At 48.3% G+C, this 18,522-nt stretch overlaps 1 protein-coding gene across 3 annotated transcripts in view; it reads left to right on the top strand.

The window, feature by feature from the left end:
- The window catches only part of NBEAL2 (neurobeachin like 2), a 157,632-nt gene that overhangs the window by 113,563 nt on the left and 25,547 nt on the right, over positions 1-18,522 (top strand). For all 3 annotated transcript variants that reach the window (XM_036738106.1, XM_036738107.1, XM_036738105.1), the window contains 13 exons: positions 747-880; positions 1,861-2,020; positions 2,436-2,538; positions 2,701-2,854; positions 4,986-5,144; positions 6,466-6,625; positions 7,017-7,102; positions 8,209-8,805; positions 10,451-10,629; positions 11,318-11,477; positions 14,409-14,546; positions 15,065-15,370; positions 16,055-16,204. In XM_036738106.1, the coding sequence (XP_036594001.1) occupies positions 747-880; positions 1,861-2,020; positions 2,436-2,538; positions 2,701-2,854; positions 4,986-5,144; positions 6,466-6,625; positions 7,017-7,102; positions 8,209-8,805; positions 10,451-10,629; positions 11,318-11,477; positions 14,409-14,546; positions 15,065-15,370; positions 16,055-16,204 (2,486 nt within the window). The remainder of the gene's footprint in view (positions 1-746; positions 881-1,860; positions 2,021-2,435; positions 2,539-2,700; positions 2,855-4,985; positions 5,145-6,465; positions 6,626-7,016; positions 7,103-8,208; positions 8,806-10,450; positions 10,630-11,317; positions 11,478-14,408; positions 14,547-15,064; positions 15,371-16,054; positions 16,205-18,522) is intronic.

Here is an 18,522-nt window from a genome sequence, read left to right as displayed (position 1 = left end):
CTCTATACCAGAACCTCTTGCAACTCCAAATCCCCTGCGTGTATGATTACAATCGAGGGAGTGTGATGGAGTTATTTGGAGTCAAAGGACCTGAGTTTGAATCCCGATTCATGCTCCTTATGGGACCTTCAGCAGGTTACCCTCCGTCCTTCTCTAGGCCACAAATGTAAAATGAAGGAGTTGGATTAAATGAGGGGCTCTTAACCTTTTTTTGTGTCTTGAACTCCCTTGATGTTCTGGGAAAGCCTGTGAACCCCCTCTCAGAATATTTTTTTTAAAACAAAATACGGTAGAATCTTTAAAAAATATGTTTAGGGTTATAAAGGGAACCAATCAGTTAGATTTTAGAAACAAATTCACAGACCCCAGGTTAAGAACCCCTAGACTAGATGATCTATAAGATCTCTTCTAGAGCCAGATCAGTGAAAAAAACACTCCTTATTAGTTTTGTGACCTTGGGCAAATCACTTAACTTTTCTGAGCTTCAGTTTCCCCAGTGAAGATGTTTAGATTAGATGATGCAGGCTGACAAAGCTCAGCAGCTTTTCTGTTCTCAGGCCCCCACCCCCAACCCCAGTTGGGACCTCCTGAGGTCCATGGTGGGACCCCCCCAGTGATAGGTTCTCCTCCTCCATCCCTATGTGACTCTTCCCCTCCCCCAGATCCCAGCACCAGCCCCATCCGCTGTCCTCTCTGCCTTCCCTCCCTCTGACCTCCCCTTCCTCTTCGCCTCCCCTCCACCCAAGAGGGCCGAGTGGAACGGAATGGTGTAGCTGCCTTCCTCCTCATGGTGAAGAATTTTCTCCGAGGACATGTGGTGAATCAGGAGAGCTTGATGCAATGCCATGGGCCAGCCATCATTGGGGCATTACTGCAGAAGGTGAGGACCTATAGAGACCGAGATCTGGGCTATCTCCAGAGGGGAACGTTGGGCAAGGGTAAAGGATGGGCTTGTCCTAAACTTCATAGCTCAGCTGGTCTATGTGCTCTGAGCTGGGACTTGGCAACTCATTCCCTAAATTCCAATTTGGGTGTAGTGAATATACTGCACCATGATGACGGCTATTTCTCATTTCTGAGCCTCAGTTTTCTCATCTGTCAAACAAGGTAGTAATACCTGATCTATCTATATCCGAGAGTTTTTGCAAGGATCTAGTCATTATGAAAATACTTTGTAAATGAGAGTACCCTGCAAATAGAAGGGGTTATTATCACTATCCGCATCTTATTTTACAGTTGACAAACTGAGGCCAAGAAAGATCAGGTAACTGACTTGCCCAAGGTCTCGCAGGTAGTGGGAGATGGTGAGCTGGGGTTGCAGGTGACTGGGGCTTAGTGAGGTGCTGTGCAAAGAGTAATTGCCTCAGAGTCAGGGAACCTGGGCTTAAATTCTCACTCTGCCGCAATGACCTTGGACCAGTTACACTCTCTGAGCTTCTGTTTGCTCAACTATAAAATGAGATGGTTGGCCTAGAACAGGGACTTTTAACCTTTTTTTGTGTCTTGGATTCCTCTGGCAGTCTGAAAGTGCAGGGACTCATTCTTAGAATAATATTTTTAAATGCATAAAATAAATGTATAGAATTACAAAGGAAACCCAATTATTTTGAAATATATTTATCAAAATAATTTTTTTAAAGGTCATAGATCCCAGGTTAAGAACTCCTGTACTACATGTTCCAGGTGAGGTTCCTGCCTGCTCCAATATACTAGATTTCTAAGGAGAGGCAGTGTGGTCCAGTGGAACGAGCATTGGCTTTGGAATCAGAGGACCTGGGCTCAAATCCTACCTCTCTGATACTTAAGACCTGTGTGACCTTGGGAAATTCAACTTAACCTTTTTGGGCTTCCTTTCCCCAGGTCCCCAGCCACTGCATGGATATGAATGTCCTGATGGCTGCCCAGATGCTCATGGAGCAGGTAGCGTCTGAGGGCAATGGGCCTCTCCTGCACCTGCTCTACCAGCACCTGCTTTTCAGCTTCCATCTATGGAGCCAGAGTGACTTTGCCGTCCGGCTGGGTGAGGCTTGTCCCCTCTTACCTCCCCTCTCTCCCCCGAGGGCATGGAGGCAGGAAGCTTTGCTCTCCTGGGACAGGCAGGGGCAGGGCTTTGGGAGTGTGGGAGAGTGGAAGACACCCAAGGGGAGATTGAGGATCAGGGCTCCCCTTTTGCAATAGTGTCTCCAATCCCCATCCCATAATGGGCATTCACCTTCCCTGGCCTAGATGCTAGCAGAGAGAGCTAGGAAGAGAAAATGAGGCGTGACTCTGCTCTTGAGGAACTACTGGCCTGATAGAGCCAAGGGAGAAAATATGTCAGCCCTGCCCTCAAGGAGTTTCCAGTCTGAGGAGGATAAATAGTTCTTGCCCTGATTTGATTGGGAGATAGGAAGTATGTGCAGGAAATAAACAATTCTCTCTGCCCCTGGGGCCAGGTCACATTCAGTACCTGTCCAGCACCATCAAGGAGCACAGACAGAAGGTTCGAAAGAAATACGGAGTCCAGTACATCCTTGACTCAGTGCGTGCCCACTACAGGTGAGCCGGTGGCCACTGGGACAGAGTGACAGTGGGAGTGTTCTTCTCCTTCTCATCCTCCTCCTTTTCTGTCTCTGTCTGTCTCTCCTTTCCTCCCTATCCTGTGTCTCTGCCTTTGTTTGTTCATCCCTCACTTCTGCTTTTCCTTTCCCTGTGTTCCAGCCCACAGAGGGAGCGTCCCCTTGCTGAGGATGACTTAAGAACAGTGCAGACCTCTCTGTTCAGTCTGGTCAAGGAGTTCCTGGCCCGAAGCTTCTCCCCGGAGGAGATGCATGCAGTGCTCAACTATCTGGCTGGGTCCAGTGATGAAGGCCAGGTACAAAGGCGAGGCGGGCTGGGAGCAGCCTGCAGGGGCAGTGCATCCGGGTGGCTCCTAGAAAGGTGCATTGACCTGGAGGAAGCCAAGCAGGAGGCGTGGTTCAGGAGCAGCCCTCAGGACCCAGGCAGGGTGCAGAGATCAGGGAGCAGAAAGCATTTGCTAAACAGCCTACTGTCTGCAGAACTCTGTGCTAGGTATTAGGGAACGCGCAAAATTTGCATATGACGATGTCTCATGAGCTCACAAGTTTAGTAGGGGTAAAAGGCACAAGTACAGATGACCATAATACATGGTATTCATTGATTCACGTACTGATATCCTCCTCCAATGCTTCCTCAGTTCAACATAACAAACCTTTATTAAACATCTACTCTGTACAAGGCACCATACAAGGTTCTGGGAATTCAAAGAAAGAGAAAAACAAAAAAAAAATTCTGCCTTAGGAACTTATAATTTTTTTAGAGGACACAGCATGCAAACAAGATAGTATGGAGAAGGAGACATTAGCAGTTGGTGGGAGTGGGGGAGATCAGGAGAGGCTTCCTGTAAAAGGTGGTACCTGAGCTGAGCCTTGATTCTGTGGACTTTGGAGAGGCTGAAAAGAAGAGGAAGGGGCATTCCATATAGATTGTAAAGGGTTTTAAATGTTAAACTGAGGAATTTGTACTTTATATGGGAAAAATGTCATGGGAGATGAATAAACAAGATTTGTCAACTGATTGAATATGGGGAATGCAGGAGAGACAAGGAAGATTCTGATTTGAGGAATCTAGGTGACTAGAAATATGTTCAGTAGAACATATTTCCAGTAGAAATGGGGAATTTAGGGCAGAAGGCAGTAAGTTCAGTTTGGGATGTATTAAGTTTGAGATGCTATAGGACACCCGGGCAGAGATAGCCAGCAGATAGTTGGTGATTCAGTACTGGAATTCAAGCGAGAGTTTGGGGCTGGTTATATAGGTTTGGGGGTCTTCATAGAGATGATAATTGAACCCATGGCAGCTGATGAACTCACCAAAATAGAGGGAGTAGAGAAAGAAGAAGGCCTGGAGAGAATCTTGGGGGACTCCCAAGAGCTAGAGGTCAAGGCATAGATGATGATGATCCAGCGAAGGAGACTGAGAAGGAGCGGTCAGACAGGGAGGAAGATGTCTAGGAGAGAGCTAATAATGGGGGTGGGGGAGCAGAGGCTATCTAGGAATAGAAAGTGGCTGGCTATGTTGAAAGTCAGAGAGAGGTCAAGGAGGATGAGGACTGAAAGATCATCGGATTTGACCTTTTCATTGGCGACCTTGGAAAGAGCAGCAGAAGGATCAGAAGTTTAATGGCAAGAGACTGAGAAGTGAATGGGATGGGAAGAAATGATCATAGACCACTTTTCCTAGGAGTTTGGCTGATACAGAGATATAGAATAATAGCTTCGGGGATTGACAGGGTCAAATGAGGCCTTTTTTAAGGGTCAGAGAGCCCAGGAAATGTTTGTAAGTAGCAGGGAAAGGAGTCAGTAGATAAGGCGAATGAAAATGAGGAAGAAGAGGGTATCACAAACAGGACAAACTGTCAGAGGAGCAGAGAGGGGATAGGATCCAGGATACAAGTAGAGGGCTTGGCCTGGGTGAGGAGAAGAGCCTGTTTGTCACTCAGATGTGACCCTGGTCTCTCAAAGGCTCTGCCAAGCTTTGCATTAAGAAAGAAAGGCTTCCAACATAGTCCTGGGGGTGTGCTGTACGTGCAGTCTGAGGACGGGTCTTAGTGCAGGGGCTTGGCTGCCTGGGGATAGAAATTTAAACCCACTAAGATGTGGAGTGGTTGGAATCTGCTTGGGTCAGGGGGGAGACCCACAGTGACAAAATCCCAGATTCTTTATTCCAAGAGAAGTGCAAACAGCACACTGTGAGAGATCCCGGGGAGAAAAGAGGGATGTCGAGGAAGGCTTTCTGTAAGAGGTGCCATTTGAAATGAACCTTAAAGGATGGATATGAGTCCAGCAAGAGCGTGGGGAGCAGCCTGAAAGCTGGCACAGTGAACAGGATGGAAAACAGGCTGTGTGGGGAATGGGAAGAATGGAGGGGATGCCTGCCTGTTCTGAATCCTGGGTAGAATCTGAGTGACTCTACCTTTACCCTAGGTGTGTGGGGTTTTGGATATGCTTTTGAACCTGCTACGGAGCTCACCGGTCCAGGAGCACCTCTGCACCTTCCTGCTAGAGCCAAATAACGTGGAGGTACTGTTTGCCCTGTTGGTACACAGGTCCTTCTCTGACCAGCTGCGTGACAAGGTCTTCAAGGTGAGCTGTTGGCACCTTCTCCTCTTATTCTAGCATCCACCAAGGGAACTACACCAACATCCCCATTGGAGACTTGAATGAGGATACAGGCATGAGCTTTGTGGGCATGCCTGTAGCACATGTCAGTTTCTCAGGGAGACTGGGGCTTTTTGGGGGATGGAGGCAGAAGAGGACCCTGCCACTCAGTGTGGTATCCCCAGGAAAACACTGGTTTGGGGGGGTCAGAGAATCTTACTTTAAATCACAAAGTCCCCCCCTGCCCTTTCATCCACAAAGCCTTTGCCAACTCACGAGCTATAGATGTGTGTGTGTGCATGTGTCTGTATGTAAGTTACTTCTCTAAGCAGTGTAACATTGTGGATAGAGTGTTGGGCTTGGAGCCCAGAAGACTTGGGTTCAAATCCTCCCTTTCACACTTAACTAACTGTTTGACCCTGAACAAGTCACCTCTCTGGGTCTTGGGCTCCTCACTTGTAAAATAAGAGGATTGGACCATATGTCCTCGAGGGTCCCTGCTAGCTCTAAGTCTATGATCCTATGACTGGTGGAGTGTGTCCAAGTTCCCTTCCAACACTTTGTGATGTACATGGGCAAGAAGCTTCAGCCACAGCAGGGCTTCCATGAGCAGCTGAGACAAGGGCTAGGGAGGGACACTGGCAGTCCTGCCAGGGTGGGAAGGGGGCTGGTGTGTCTGGGTTCAAACTGGCCTGTAAGGAGTGGTGAGAAGGGATGCAATAAGGGAGGGACAGCTAAGCGGCACAGAGAATCAGCCCTCAAGTCAGGAGGACACGAGTTCAAATCCAGCCTCAGATACTTGCTAGCTGTGTGACCCTGTGTGACCACTTCACCCCAATTGCCTCCAACAAAACAAGTGAGAGTGGATCAGGGGAAATAGGCAAGAAGCTGATGGAGAGCTGCAGGTTGTCCCAGATAGAACAGAGGATTTCGAATCAGTCACAGGATCTGGGTTCAAGTCTCAGACGTGCTACTTAGTACTTAGCAGTAGAAAGAACACTGGATTTTTTTAAATTGAGGATCACCCTATGGAGCTGAGTTAGCTCATGGGACGTAGAATTTAGAGCCAGATGGTCTAGCCCACTTTATAGAGGCCCTGAAAAAGGGAAAGATCTTGCTGAAGGTTGTACAGGTGGGAGAGTGGAGGTTTGACTCTAGACCCCGGGAGATCCTGACTCCAAAGCCAGGCTTCTTTCTGCTTCTGAATTCCCGTGCCTCGAAAGCAGGACCTCACAGGGAGTGTGGGCATCATAAGCTATCCCTTCCTCACCTCGGCTCATCTCATTCTCATTTTGTCTTTGGCCAGATCCTGAATAAGCTCTTGAAGAGCGACCGAGTGCCCGAGCGTTGTAAGCATCGGCTCAAGCTGAAGGACTGTGGTCTCCAGGGCCTCATTGCCTGCCTGCCAGATGGGCCCATCTCCTCTCACCTCTGCCGGGGCCTCTCTGAGCAGGTCCTGAGTGCAGGTAGGAGTTGGGCTGAGACAACCAGGAAGAGAGGAGGGTAGATGTGGGGAATTTCTGGAGCTGGAAAGGTCTGGGCATGTGGAACAGACTGGTGAACTATGGAATTTAAGAATGGAGTCCTAGAATTTCATTCATTCACCAAATGTTACTTTAGTGCACCGTGATGGGCCCTGATGAGACAGTGCCTCTGCCATCATATAATTTATCATCTTAAAGGTTTTAGTGGAGGAATGTGAGGGAAAACCCATGTCACTAATTAGTGGGTAGGGCTGGAGGAACAGGGCCAAGGAAACCGAGAGAAGAGTAATGAAAGCAGTCTGTTCCTTTAAGAAGTGGGGGACTCAGTGCTCTAACACACGAGGAGTCATTTATCCTCCCTTTGCTCTCGCAGACTGCCCAAACCTCAAGGACTTGGTGGCTGTTGTATATTTGTCCCACCGTGCCCAGCTCAGTGTCCGCCTGGACATGTGTAGAAAGGTGAGTGTACAAGCTGGGTCCTCCTAGGAGTGGGGACTACAGGCAGAGGGAAAGGGGGCTGTGACCCAGGAACCCCAGAAAGGAGACAAAAGGGTTAAGAGGGAAGAGACCAACCCCCAGGGCTAACTTGAGGCCAGGACAGGATGCCTGTACTGCCTGTACCATTTCCTCTTCTCTCCCCCTCCTTCAACCCTCTTCAGAAACAAGTGGGTGTCATGGAAGGAAGGCAGGGGTTGGGGTGGAAAGGGAGATTTGAGCCTAAACTCTGTGAGAAACAAGGAAAATGAACCAGTGGTCGGTAGATGCTTCCAAAGTCTCTGAATAGGGCGATAAAGATTGTTTGAATTCCTTTCTGGTGAGATGATAATAGAAATGTCAGGATGCTCCTAGTAAACATGGAGACCAGCACCATTGGCGCAGTGAGAGGCAGCTTGTTGTGGTCAATAGAGTCCTGAACTTGGGGTCAAGGAGGCCCAGGGAGACAGGAGTTCAAATCCCTCATTTCCCACTTCTGACTTCCATGACCAGATTATCAAATGAGATAACACATGTAAAGTGCTTTGCCAGCCTAAAAGCCCTGGCACAAGCTCTGATGACTGAGAAGGTTAGGTGTCAGCTGCTTCATCAGTAAAACAAGCCTCTGAGCTCCCTTCCAACTCTAGAGCTATGGCCTTAGGAGCCTGTGATTTCTAAGGTCCCTAAATCTGTGATCCTGTGAAAGAGGGGTTCGGAAGACCTGTGTTCAAATCCCGGCTTTGTCACTTATTAGCCGTGTACAGATACACAAGTCACAACCTCTGTGAGCCTCACTTTTCCACTCTGTAAAGTGGGGTCAAGAGCACTTATTGTAGAATCGTGGGTTTTAAAATTGGAAGGAGGCTGAGAGACTGTCTGCCGAAACCCCTTTACTTTGTGGATAAGGTAACAGGCTCAGACAGATAAATGATTTGTCTAGGTAAGTGAGAGGCAGAACCAGGATTTGAACCTGAGATTTTGGAGTTTACTCTCCAGTGTTCTTTTCACTACAATGCCCTTTTACCTAGTATTTTGTCAGACTTGGCGGCCTATAAGAATGGGTGCTGAGGTGATGGTTTAATCCCATGCAGCTGTTCCACCTGATCTACGGACAGCCAGATATGGTGAGGCAGCTGGCCCGGCAGGTGGGCTGGCAGGACATCCTAACACGTCTGTACGTCCGAGAATCCCCCGCTGCCCCATCTCCAAACCCCCCAGAGCCAGTCCCTGCAGAGCTGAGCGGCGACGTCTTCCTGCCTCTGCCTTTTGAGGCCTCTCTTGAGTCTTCCGAGAGCTTTCCAGAGACTGAGGCCTCACCCCCCGACAGTGTGAGGCACTCCTCCTCGGACAGTGTGAGACACTCCTCCTCGGACAGTGTGAGACACTCCTCCGCCGTGGTCCTCAGTGACCCACCATCTTTAGAAGCCACCTACCAGCCACTCTCTCCCTTCTGTTCACCTTTTGACCTGGGCCCGGAACTGGCCAGCACAGGGTCTGGGGCTACTGTGGGCAGCGGCGAGAACCTGACCCCTGTCAGCCTACCTAGCACACCATCTCCACTGGAAGGGGGACGGCCTTTCCCACCCCTCCGGGGCCGCCACAGCTCCAGCCTCTCCAATGTGCTGGATGAGACCAGCTTCCAGGAGCCCAGCCTTGGGGATGATACCTCCAACACCAGCAACCCTCAGGTCAGGCCTCTGTGGGGAGTGGGTCTCAAGGGGGTAAATTAGGGGCATGGTTCATTCAACCTGGAATAAGGGAAGGACTCTTGAATAGGAACAATGGAGACTTCGGTTCCATTTCATTTAGACTCATTCATTGAACTTTAGAGGTAGAAACCATCTGCTCTAGCCCCATCATGTTACAAAGGATGAAACCAGGCCCCAGAAAAAGGAAGTGGCTTGATGAAGGTCATTCATGGAGTTATCAGTAAAGTTTCTAGTAGAACCAAGGTGTGCCCCATACTATGAACTTCTGTGTCTCTCTTTATGTCATTCCCCTATCCTAGAATGCCTCTCCCCATTCCTCTCTGTCTCTCTTAAGTCTTGACTATCCTGCGAGGCGAGGCTCAAGTCCCTGATCCTGCAGGAAGCCCTCCCTGGATGGCTACCCCAACCCACTGTGATCTTTCCCTCTTGAACTCTTTCTGCTTATACCTTCTGTACCTCTCTGCTGGTATTTATCTTTTATGACCTCTCAGTTATTGCTGCCTTCTATGGTTATCAAAATGTTTTTATATCCAGTCTTCCCAACTAGACTTAGGTTCTTAAAGGTAAGGGGTCTTGTCTTAATCATCATGTTCCCCATAGCACCCAGATCTGTGACTTTACATTATAGAGGTAGTGTTATATGGTGAGAGAATATTAGAGTTGGAGTCAGAGACCTACAGCAAGTCACATTATTTCTCCGAGTCTCAGTTTTCCCCTTTTGTAAAATGGGGATAAAATCCTTGAACTCTCTCTGTCATGGGGCTGTTATAAGGAGAGGGCTTTATCTAGAAGGAAGAGCTACTTACTCTAGGGGCTTGGGAAGGAGAAATCTAGCAGGGGTGACTGAGGCTGGTAGCTCTAGCAAAGTTGGGGCTGCCTGGTTTAGACAGCCACGATCCTGGAAGACAGAGAGCTGGACTGGCTGGTCTCCTGAAATGACTCCCAATATAGGGTGATATGTGTGATGATCTTCCGAGGATTGGAAGCGATTCTCTGATAGTTCTTATTATTTCTATGATTCTGTAAGAGATCTGTGATGATTATTTGGTGAATCCAGGTGATTCTAGAGAGGGGCTCTTAACCTTTTTTTCTATCATGGACCCCTTGGGCAGCCTGCTGGAGCCTATGGACCCTTCTCAGAATCATGCTTTTAAATACATAAAATATGTAAGGAAGCCAGTCATATTGAAGTACAGTATCAGAATATATATATTTTAAAGTTCACGGACCCCAGCTTAAGACCACCTGCTCTAGGTTGATGCTGTGATGCTGGTGGCATTGTCATCCCACTAGATCATGGGGTAGAGGAAGGAATAGGCTTCTCTCCACAGTTCTTACCCTGTCCCCTTATCTGCCTCCTGGCTGGTGCCTAGCCTAGCCTGGCTGCTTGCTGGACTGCCCCCACCCCCTATTCTTGCCGTAGTCTCCAGGGCCCCACCTCCAAATGTGGGGCATGATGCCTGCTCCATTGTGGCCATTGTGAGAGACAGCAGGAGCCTGTCTGTGCCACAATCTTCCCATCCCAGGGCAGGGAACATGAAGCGGGTGAATCTCCTTAGTAGGGCCAAGACTGGAACCTCTGTTCTCCTCACCCCCTGAATCTCTGTGATGCTTTTACCACTAGCAAGCCCCAGAGGAAGAACTATGCAATTTGCTGACCAATATCCTGTTCTCGGTGACGTGGCGTGGCGTGGAAGGTGATGATGAGGCCGCGTGGCGTGAACGGGGTCAGGTCTTCTCAGTCCTCACAAAACTGGGGGCTGCTGGGGAGCTGGTGCGTCCACCTGATGAGATCAAACGCAGGTAAGGCCCTCCAGGGAACAGTTTGATGACTTGTTAAGGGCTCTGTCTAGAACCATGGGGCTGGGAGGGAAGGTTGTAGGGGTCACTGAGTAGGGAAAAGGCTAGGATGGGTGAGACTGGAGGGAGATAGGGAAGCATTGGAGGAGGAAGACTGAGGCTTAAGGGCATGGTGGGGGAGAGGGGCAGGGGCTGGGTAGAGCCACTAGAAGAAGAGAGGCAAGGTGCCCAGAAGAGGTGGGAGGCCCTGGAGAAAAAATGGGATAGTCCTGGGAGACAAGAGGTAAAGCTAAGAAGACATTGTGGAGAAAGGATCAGGAGTTGGCAAATAAAGGAGAGATAGGGTCAGGGCTTAGGGAAAATTGTTGGGAGAGGAGAATAAGATGAATAGTATTGAAGGATAAGAATAGGGGCCAGGGAGACAGGTGCAGATGGTCAGAGGTTGGAGAATCTAGGGAGAGGGGCAGGGATGAGGGGCATACTGGAGGACAAGGGGAAGAGGCTGAGGAGGATGCTGGGAGAGAGCAGGGCAGGGTCCTAAGGAAGGGACAAAAGGGTGACATCGGGAGAAGAGACTCAGGAAAGAGGTATCTAAGTAGAGACTGTGACAGCTACTCAGGGTGTCAGTGTAGGGAGAGAATAGTGGGCTTTGGTGGGTCAGCAACCCTGTCTGTCCCTTGCTATTCCCTAGCCTCCTCGAGATGATGCTGGATTCAGCCTTGACCGACATTCAGGAAGCTCTGCCTGTGGCCCTGCCTAGCCTTACCCACCACGTATTGAAGCTCCTGCGTTTGCTACAGGACTTCTTACACTCTGAGGGCCATGGGAACCAGGCTTTGTGGAGTGAGAAGGTGTGTGTGTGTGTGTGCACGTGTGTATGTGCGCATGTGCGCGTGCATGTGTGTGTGTGTGCACTCAGCAGCTCTGGGTGTGTGTCTGCCTATCTGAGTGTGTAGAAGGCTTCCTTTGACCATATTACTGCACTACTGGAAAAACCTTCCATGAGTCTGTGAATGCGCAGGCCTTGGTCCTTAGGAGGCAGTGTGGCTTGGGGGGAGGGCACTGGCTTTGCATTCAGAAGGACCGAGATTTGAATCCCCACTCTGTTTACTTACCAGCTTGGATAAATCATCCCCTTTACTAACCTCATGATACAGCCCACCATCCAGTCGTCTTCTTCCCATTCTTTATACCCAGAATCCTTCTCACATCTCTCTGCCATTCCCCGTGCCTGGAATGTCTTCCTTCCCGAGAATACCTTGTTTTGTTCAGGCTCAGCTCAGGTGCACACCTTGTATGAGAAGTCTTTCATGATTCCCCCCAGCTGCTAATGCCTTCCCTCCAAATCACATGTTTCAATTTTCTATATACCTATAAATGGGTACGTTGTCTCCCTCCCGCTTCTCCTCTCCCAGTCCCACCCCTCAGTTCTGTTATCAGTCCTTTGCTCTCAGCCAGTCAGGATGCTGCTACTCAAGCCTCAGTGGCTGCCCCTGGCTTTATGGATGTTCTTCCATATTTCCTATATAAGCAGTCTCTAAATCCTACTGAGTGTAAACAGGTTATGAGCGTGGTGTCGTCACTAAAGAGAGATGGCCTCGGACTAAGAAAAACTACTTCTGACACATACTGATTGTGACTCTGGACAAGTCACTTAATAATCTCTGTGTGTGTCTCCGCCCCCTCCCCTCCCCCCCCCGACCCTAGGCAACTCTCCAAGACTATAAGTGGAAAAGCAGGTGCCAACTTCCACTGGTAGAAGGAATTTCCTTATTGTAAGTTTCCTGCCTTTCCAACAACGAATTCAGATCTGGTCCAGAGAAAATTTATGTATGTGTATATATGTTTATATACATACATGTGCACATGTATATTTACATATACTTGCATGTAAGATCCTGTGATGATAAATTCTCTCATATAAGTGTCTGCCACATAAAGTCCAGTCTGCTCAGGCTATGGTATTCAGGGACTTCCACAATGTAGTCCCATGGTTTTATTGTACATAGAGATCACTTGTTGATGTACATATAGTCCACTGCAGCCATATGATCTTCCTGTCCTTCCCCAAGATATTTGAATCATAGGTTTCACTCAGTAAGCACTGCACCCCTCCTGTGTGCAGGCTCCATGCTAGAATCTTGGGGGCAAACACCAATGAGATACAGCCTCAGCTCTACAGAAGGCTGGTAGGGAGAGTGGTACCTATGAGGAGTAGTGTGGGGTCATGTAAAGAGTCCCAGATTTGGAACCAGAAGACCTGGGGATTCTAGTTCTGCTTCTCCACCAAATTCCCTGGGTAACCTTGGGTAAGCTCCTTGTTCTCTCTGGGCCTCATTTTTTCCTCTGTAAAATGAGGGGGATCAGCCTAGATGATCTCTGAGGGTCCTTCCAGCTCTGACATTCTGAATTCTAAGGTCCTTCCCAGCTCTAAGATCTACCATTCGTATGACTATTAAATATAAAGAGTTTATCCCATTCATAGAACACTTGACACAAACAGCTGTGATATCTCAGAGAAAGACAAGGCTCTGTGGGCTGTGAGGGGAGCTGCGGAAGGCTTCCCTGGAAGAAGGAGGATTTGAGGAATGACCCCTCTAGAATTCAGGAGTCAGAGTTTTTCACATGTTTATATTTTATCTCCCCAGCTAGACTTGACTCCTGTGACTGCCACAAGGCCAGGCATAGAGAAGTAATTGTTCAATGAATATTCGATAGTTTGATTTATGCTGTGTCTGTGCATCAATGGATGTGAGACTACACTGAGTGTAGATCATTCGGTAAACTTTTATTAAGTACCTACTATGTGCCAGGCACTGTGATAATAGCTAGGGATGCAAACAAAATTTTTAAAAAACCTTCCCTGCTCCCAAGGAGTTTATATCCTTGTAGGGGAGACAACATGCAAATAATTGTGTATATACACGATACTTGTGAAGTAGATGCATGCAAAGTAGTAACCTTAGAGGGGAAGGTTCTAGAAACCCCTCAGTTCAAGTGTTGACTGACTTTTACTGGTCTTGGCTTTACTAGGCAAGTCATTTCCTCTTTGGGGACTCAATTTTCCCATCTGAAAAGTGGGGGTAATAATAATTGAATTGCCTAATTCAAAGAATTGTGAGAGAAGCTCCTTGTAAACTGTAAAATGCTATAGAAATAGTCATTATCAATTTGTTCATCTGTTCATCCATCCATCCATCCATCCATCTGCCTATCCATCCATCCATCCACCCATCTACCTATTCATCCATCCATCCATCCGTTCATCCATCCATCCATTCATCCATCCATCCATCTACCTATCCATCCATCCATCCATCCATCTACCTATCTATCCATCCATCCATCTACCTATCCATCCACCCATCCATCTGTCCATCCGTCCATCCATCCATCTGTCCATCCATCCATCCATCCATCCATGTATCTGTATCTAGCCATCTGTCTATCTACCTATTATTACTGTGTGTATGTGTGAATGACATACCTTTGTGTCTGTAGGCAAGTCATTTAAACTCTCAGAGCCTCATTGTTCCTATTTATAAAACAAGAGGTTGGACCAGATGATCTGTCCCTGCCATCAAATATCCTATTGTCTCTTGAGTCTGTGAATGTGCAGATGACCTTTGGAGGCTTAAGACCAAATTCCCCACTTTCTCCTTTCCCCATAACAACTCCACTTACTCCGGTTCCTCCCCTTGAGTCTCATAGTCTACCGCTCTGTCCTCTGAGAATTTCTGGGCACCCATCCCACTCTCTGACCACATGGCTTTTCCCGGCAGCTCTTTGAAGGTGTGAGCAGCCTACTGGACCACCTAGGCGTGTGGCAGCATCTGACCAATGGTGCTGCTGACCTCCGGGAGATGGCACAGATTGGGCTGCGCCTTGTCCTTGGCTACATGCTATTGGAAGACACCCAGGTGAGTAGGCCCAGGAATAGGCAGGGGAGGGAAGAAAAGGGGCCCCTTATCCTCTAGGCCTTCCCTTATCTTAACCTGCAAACTTCTGGAGCCCCGTTCTGCCACCATGGGCAAGGGGAGCTCTGATCTCATTGAGAAGCGAGACACCTAGCTCCTCCTTCTAGCTCCACTACTTACTTGCTTATGATCTATGGCAAATTGCTTTCCTCTCTGGGCCTCAGTTTTCCTATCTGTTTTATAGCAAAGACTTCATTTTTCAAAAGGAAAAAGGGGAGGGGGGGAAGAAAGATTTCGGCAAAACTGAGCAATACATTTTGAAAAAATCAGACTATATATGAGCGAGTATTTAAAAGCAGCTCATGCAAAGAACAGCTCCCTTAGAGCTGACTCTGATCAATGTGCCATAGTGCCCTGAGGGTCCTTTTTGCATTAGCCTCCTGCGTGTGTGTTCCTCCCCATCCTTCCCCTTCCCTATGTGTGGTGAAGTCCATCCATCCCTAACCTGTGCTCTTCTCCAGCTTCATGCCCTGGCCTACGTGAAGCTCCATGCCCTGCTGCAGACAGCGGTGCCACCAAGGCGAGAGGAGGCCTGCTATCTGTTGGCCAAGCTGGAGGCCCCCCTGGCCCGGGCGCTGGAGGCAGAATCTGAGCGCTGTTCCTGGCTTGTGCCTCTGGTCCGGACCCTGCTGGACAGGGCCTACACAGCATTGGGCCTGCAGTGGGGACTGCCCTCCCTGCCACCCACCAATGGCAGCCCCACCTTCTATGAAGACTTCCAGGCTTTTTGCACATCCCCGGAATGGCGGCTCTTCATTGACAAACAGGTACCTGCCGGACCCGGAATATGGGGGGAATGGGCACTAGAGGGAGGACAGAGAGCGCAAGGGTTAGAAAGAGTAGTGGGAGGTGGGAGAATGGATGGGGAGGGGACAAAGGGCAGAAGAGGCCTGGGGATAAAGGATAGCATGGCCTAGTGATCATGGAAAGAACTAAGAACTTGGGGAAGTTACTGCATCTGGTTTTGAGTCCCAACTCTCCTACTAATTTACTGAGTGTCACACTCTCACTGTGCCCCAGTTTCTGAAGATGCCTTCTATCTCTAACATCAACTTATTCCATGACCCTGAACAGGGAGGGACGTCTGGAGGGGAAGATGAGTGGAAAAAGGGAGAATGTGAAGAGGCTAGATAAGGGTGGAGATGGGGTGAACTTAGTGGTCTAATCCAGAGGAAAGGAGAGGGAAGGAGAGTGGAATCAGAGGAGACAGTTGGGATGAAGCTGAGAATACTGAGGCAGGAGAGGGAAGTAGATCGGGGGCATAGAGGAATAAGAAAGAGGAGGTGGAAGGGAGTAGTCTCAAAATGGGGATTAAGGGGAACTGGAGGGCTAGAGTCATCAATTCCAGCCCTACCCTTCACTATGTCTTTCTTGGACTTGGGGGCATTGCCCTGGGCTAGGCAATTCTGGGCTCATTTTTTTCATCTCAGGGCCCATTTTCCCCTCCCCAGGTGCAGCCTACCATGTCCCAGTTTGAGATGGACACTTACGCCAGGAGCCATGACCACATGTCCAGTTTTTGGAACTCCTGCTATGACGCACTCATGAGCAGCAGCCTTCGCAGGGATCGAGAGCGGACCGAGAGCCGGCACCTCTTCCAGGTTCCTGGGTATAGGGGAGGCTGGGAAGAGAGGCTGGGGCCGCCATTGAGATGGGCAAGATAATGCATGACTAGAAGGCTCATGGAGACTTAGTGGACCACAAGCTGAGTACAAGCCAGCAATATGATGTGGCAACCAAAAGTACTAATGGGAAACTGACAAGTGCGTTGATAGTCCCAGGGTACTGTGTCCTGGTTTGACCACCCCTAGAATGTTGTATCCATCTGGGTCTCATTTTTTATGAAAGGCATTGGCCAGCTAGAGCATGTCCAATGAATGGTGAGAGACTTCAAATCATGGCATTTGAGGATCATTTGAAAGAGCCCATGTTTTGGGCAGCCAGGTGATGCAGCGGATAGAGTGCTGGGCCTGGAGTCAGGAAGACCCGAGTTCAAATCTGGCCTCAGACACTTACTAGCTGTGTGACCCGGGACAAGTCACTTAACCCTCTTTGCCTCAGTTTCCTCATTTGTAAAATGAGTTGGAGAAGGAAATGGCGAGCCACTCCAGTATCTTTGCCAAGAAAACCCCAAGTGTGGGGTCACAAAGAGTTGGACGTGACTGAAATGACTGGACAACAATGTTGTTTTAAGCCTGGAGAGGAGAAGACTCAGGGGACGTGTAGTTTATGTCTTTAAGTATTTGAAGGGTTGTAATGAGGAAGAGGCGTCCTTCTCAGCTTCCCCAGAGTCAAACAGAGAGCAAAAGCGGTAGAGAGACTTATGGCCGCTCCAGTAAGGAGCGACTCAGTCACCAAAATAGAAGGGGGCCTGCCTGGAGAAGGGAGTCAGTCCTCCCTCGCTGGAGGCAGCCCAAGGAGAGGCTTGATGACAGCTGGTCAGGGATGTTGTAGAAGGGTTTTCTGCTAGGGCATGAGCTGAATTAAATGATGGCTGCACTCCTTAAAGGTGCTGTGATCCCGTTCAGGTTGTGTCACCCCTGCAAGGGATGACGATGGTGATGACAACTCACATTTATGATGTGCTTTTAGATTTGCAATGAATTTCCCCAAAGGGGTAGCACCATTATAGAAAAGGAAGTCTATAATAATAGCAGCTGACATTAATATGGTGCCTTTATTAATATTAATTAAAATTAATTCAATATAATTAATATGCCAAGCACTAATGTACATTACCTCTTCTGATCCTTAAATAAAATAGCACAATCCACCATCTCACGGGAGTAGAATGGTCTGATGAATACAAAAACTCTAGACTAATCTAAGGAGACCATGAAAGGTCATGGAGGATACTTCTTCAGATCATAGGATATGGAGTTGGAAGGGACTTTCTAACTATGCAGTCCGACTGGCTCATTTTACAGAGGATGATGACTTGCCCTAGGACACGGAGGGAGTCAATAGGAGGGCTAGTTCTCTGACTCTAAATCCAGGACTCTCTGCACTAGACCACAGCACTGCCTCATCCCTGTGGAGCAAAGGCAGGAAGGTATAGTTGTGTGGGCTGGGAAGAAATCCTGTTCCCAGTCCACAGGACCTAAAGGTGAGGCAGAGCCGATGCTCACATTCTCTATAAAGAAATTACACACGAAGGAAAATGTTTTGAATCCACTTAAGGGAAAAGGGAGGCGCCGTGCTATTTATTTATTACTTGTGTGCTGATGGATTCCCCTTGTCTGCTGCACTCTGGTGTCTTCCATTTAAGTAATTGTCTCTGTAATTTGCATATGATGCCACCAGCTGGTGGTAAAGGGTAATACATTGTCCTACTTTGTAAGATATTAAACCACCCACCATGTATTTATTATCAATCAGGATGTATAGCATAATGGGTTTGAGCACAACTCCTGAAAGCAAACATGAGGTCTCTGATGCATACTGGTATTTCTGATAGATGATGAGAAGCAGTGTGGCCAGCACTAGATTTGGCATTCAATGACCTTGGTTCACATCCCAGCCCTACCACTGTATACTTGTGTGAGGTGATTGCACTAGGTCCCCCCATCTCTAAATTAATGATCCCATGAACCTATGATTGTTTTTTGTCTTTCAACTCCTTTAACATGCCTTTAAAGAAAGGCTTTCTTTCTCATTTCACTTGCTTAAGCATCTACCACCCAATGTTGTGAGGCTCAAATGAAATAACATTTGTAAAGTACTTAGTACAGAGGCAGGCACATAGTGAGGCTTATTCCTTTCCCCCTTCCCCTGAAGCTTAACGTGTATGATCCTGTCCTTTAAGTGTCTGGTTTCATTCCACTCTTGGCTTACTTGGCCTTTTGCCTAGTCTTTGAGCCGGCCTCAGGGAAGACAATCTGCCAACTTTTCATTTGTTTTTGTTTATTTTTTGTCATTT

This window comes from Trichosurus vulpecula, chromosome 9 (genome assembly GCF_011100635.1).
Source record: "Trichosurus vulpecula isolate mTriVul1 chromosome 9, mTriVul1.pri, whole genome shotgun sequence".
NCBI classification, from domain to species: domain Eukaryota; kingdom Metazoa; phylum Chordata; class Mammalia; order Diprotodontia; family Phalangeridae; genus Trichosurus; species Trichosurus vulpecula.
This window is presented reverse-complemented; position numbering and strand designations above follow the sequence as displayed.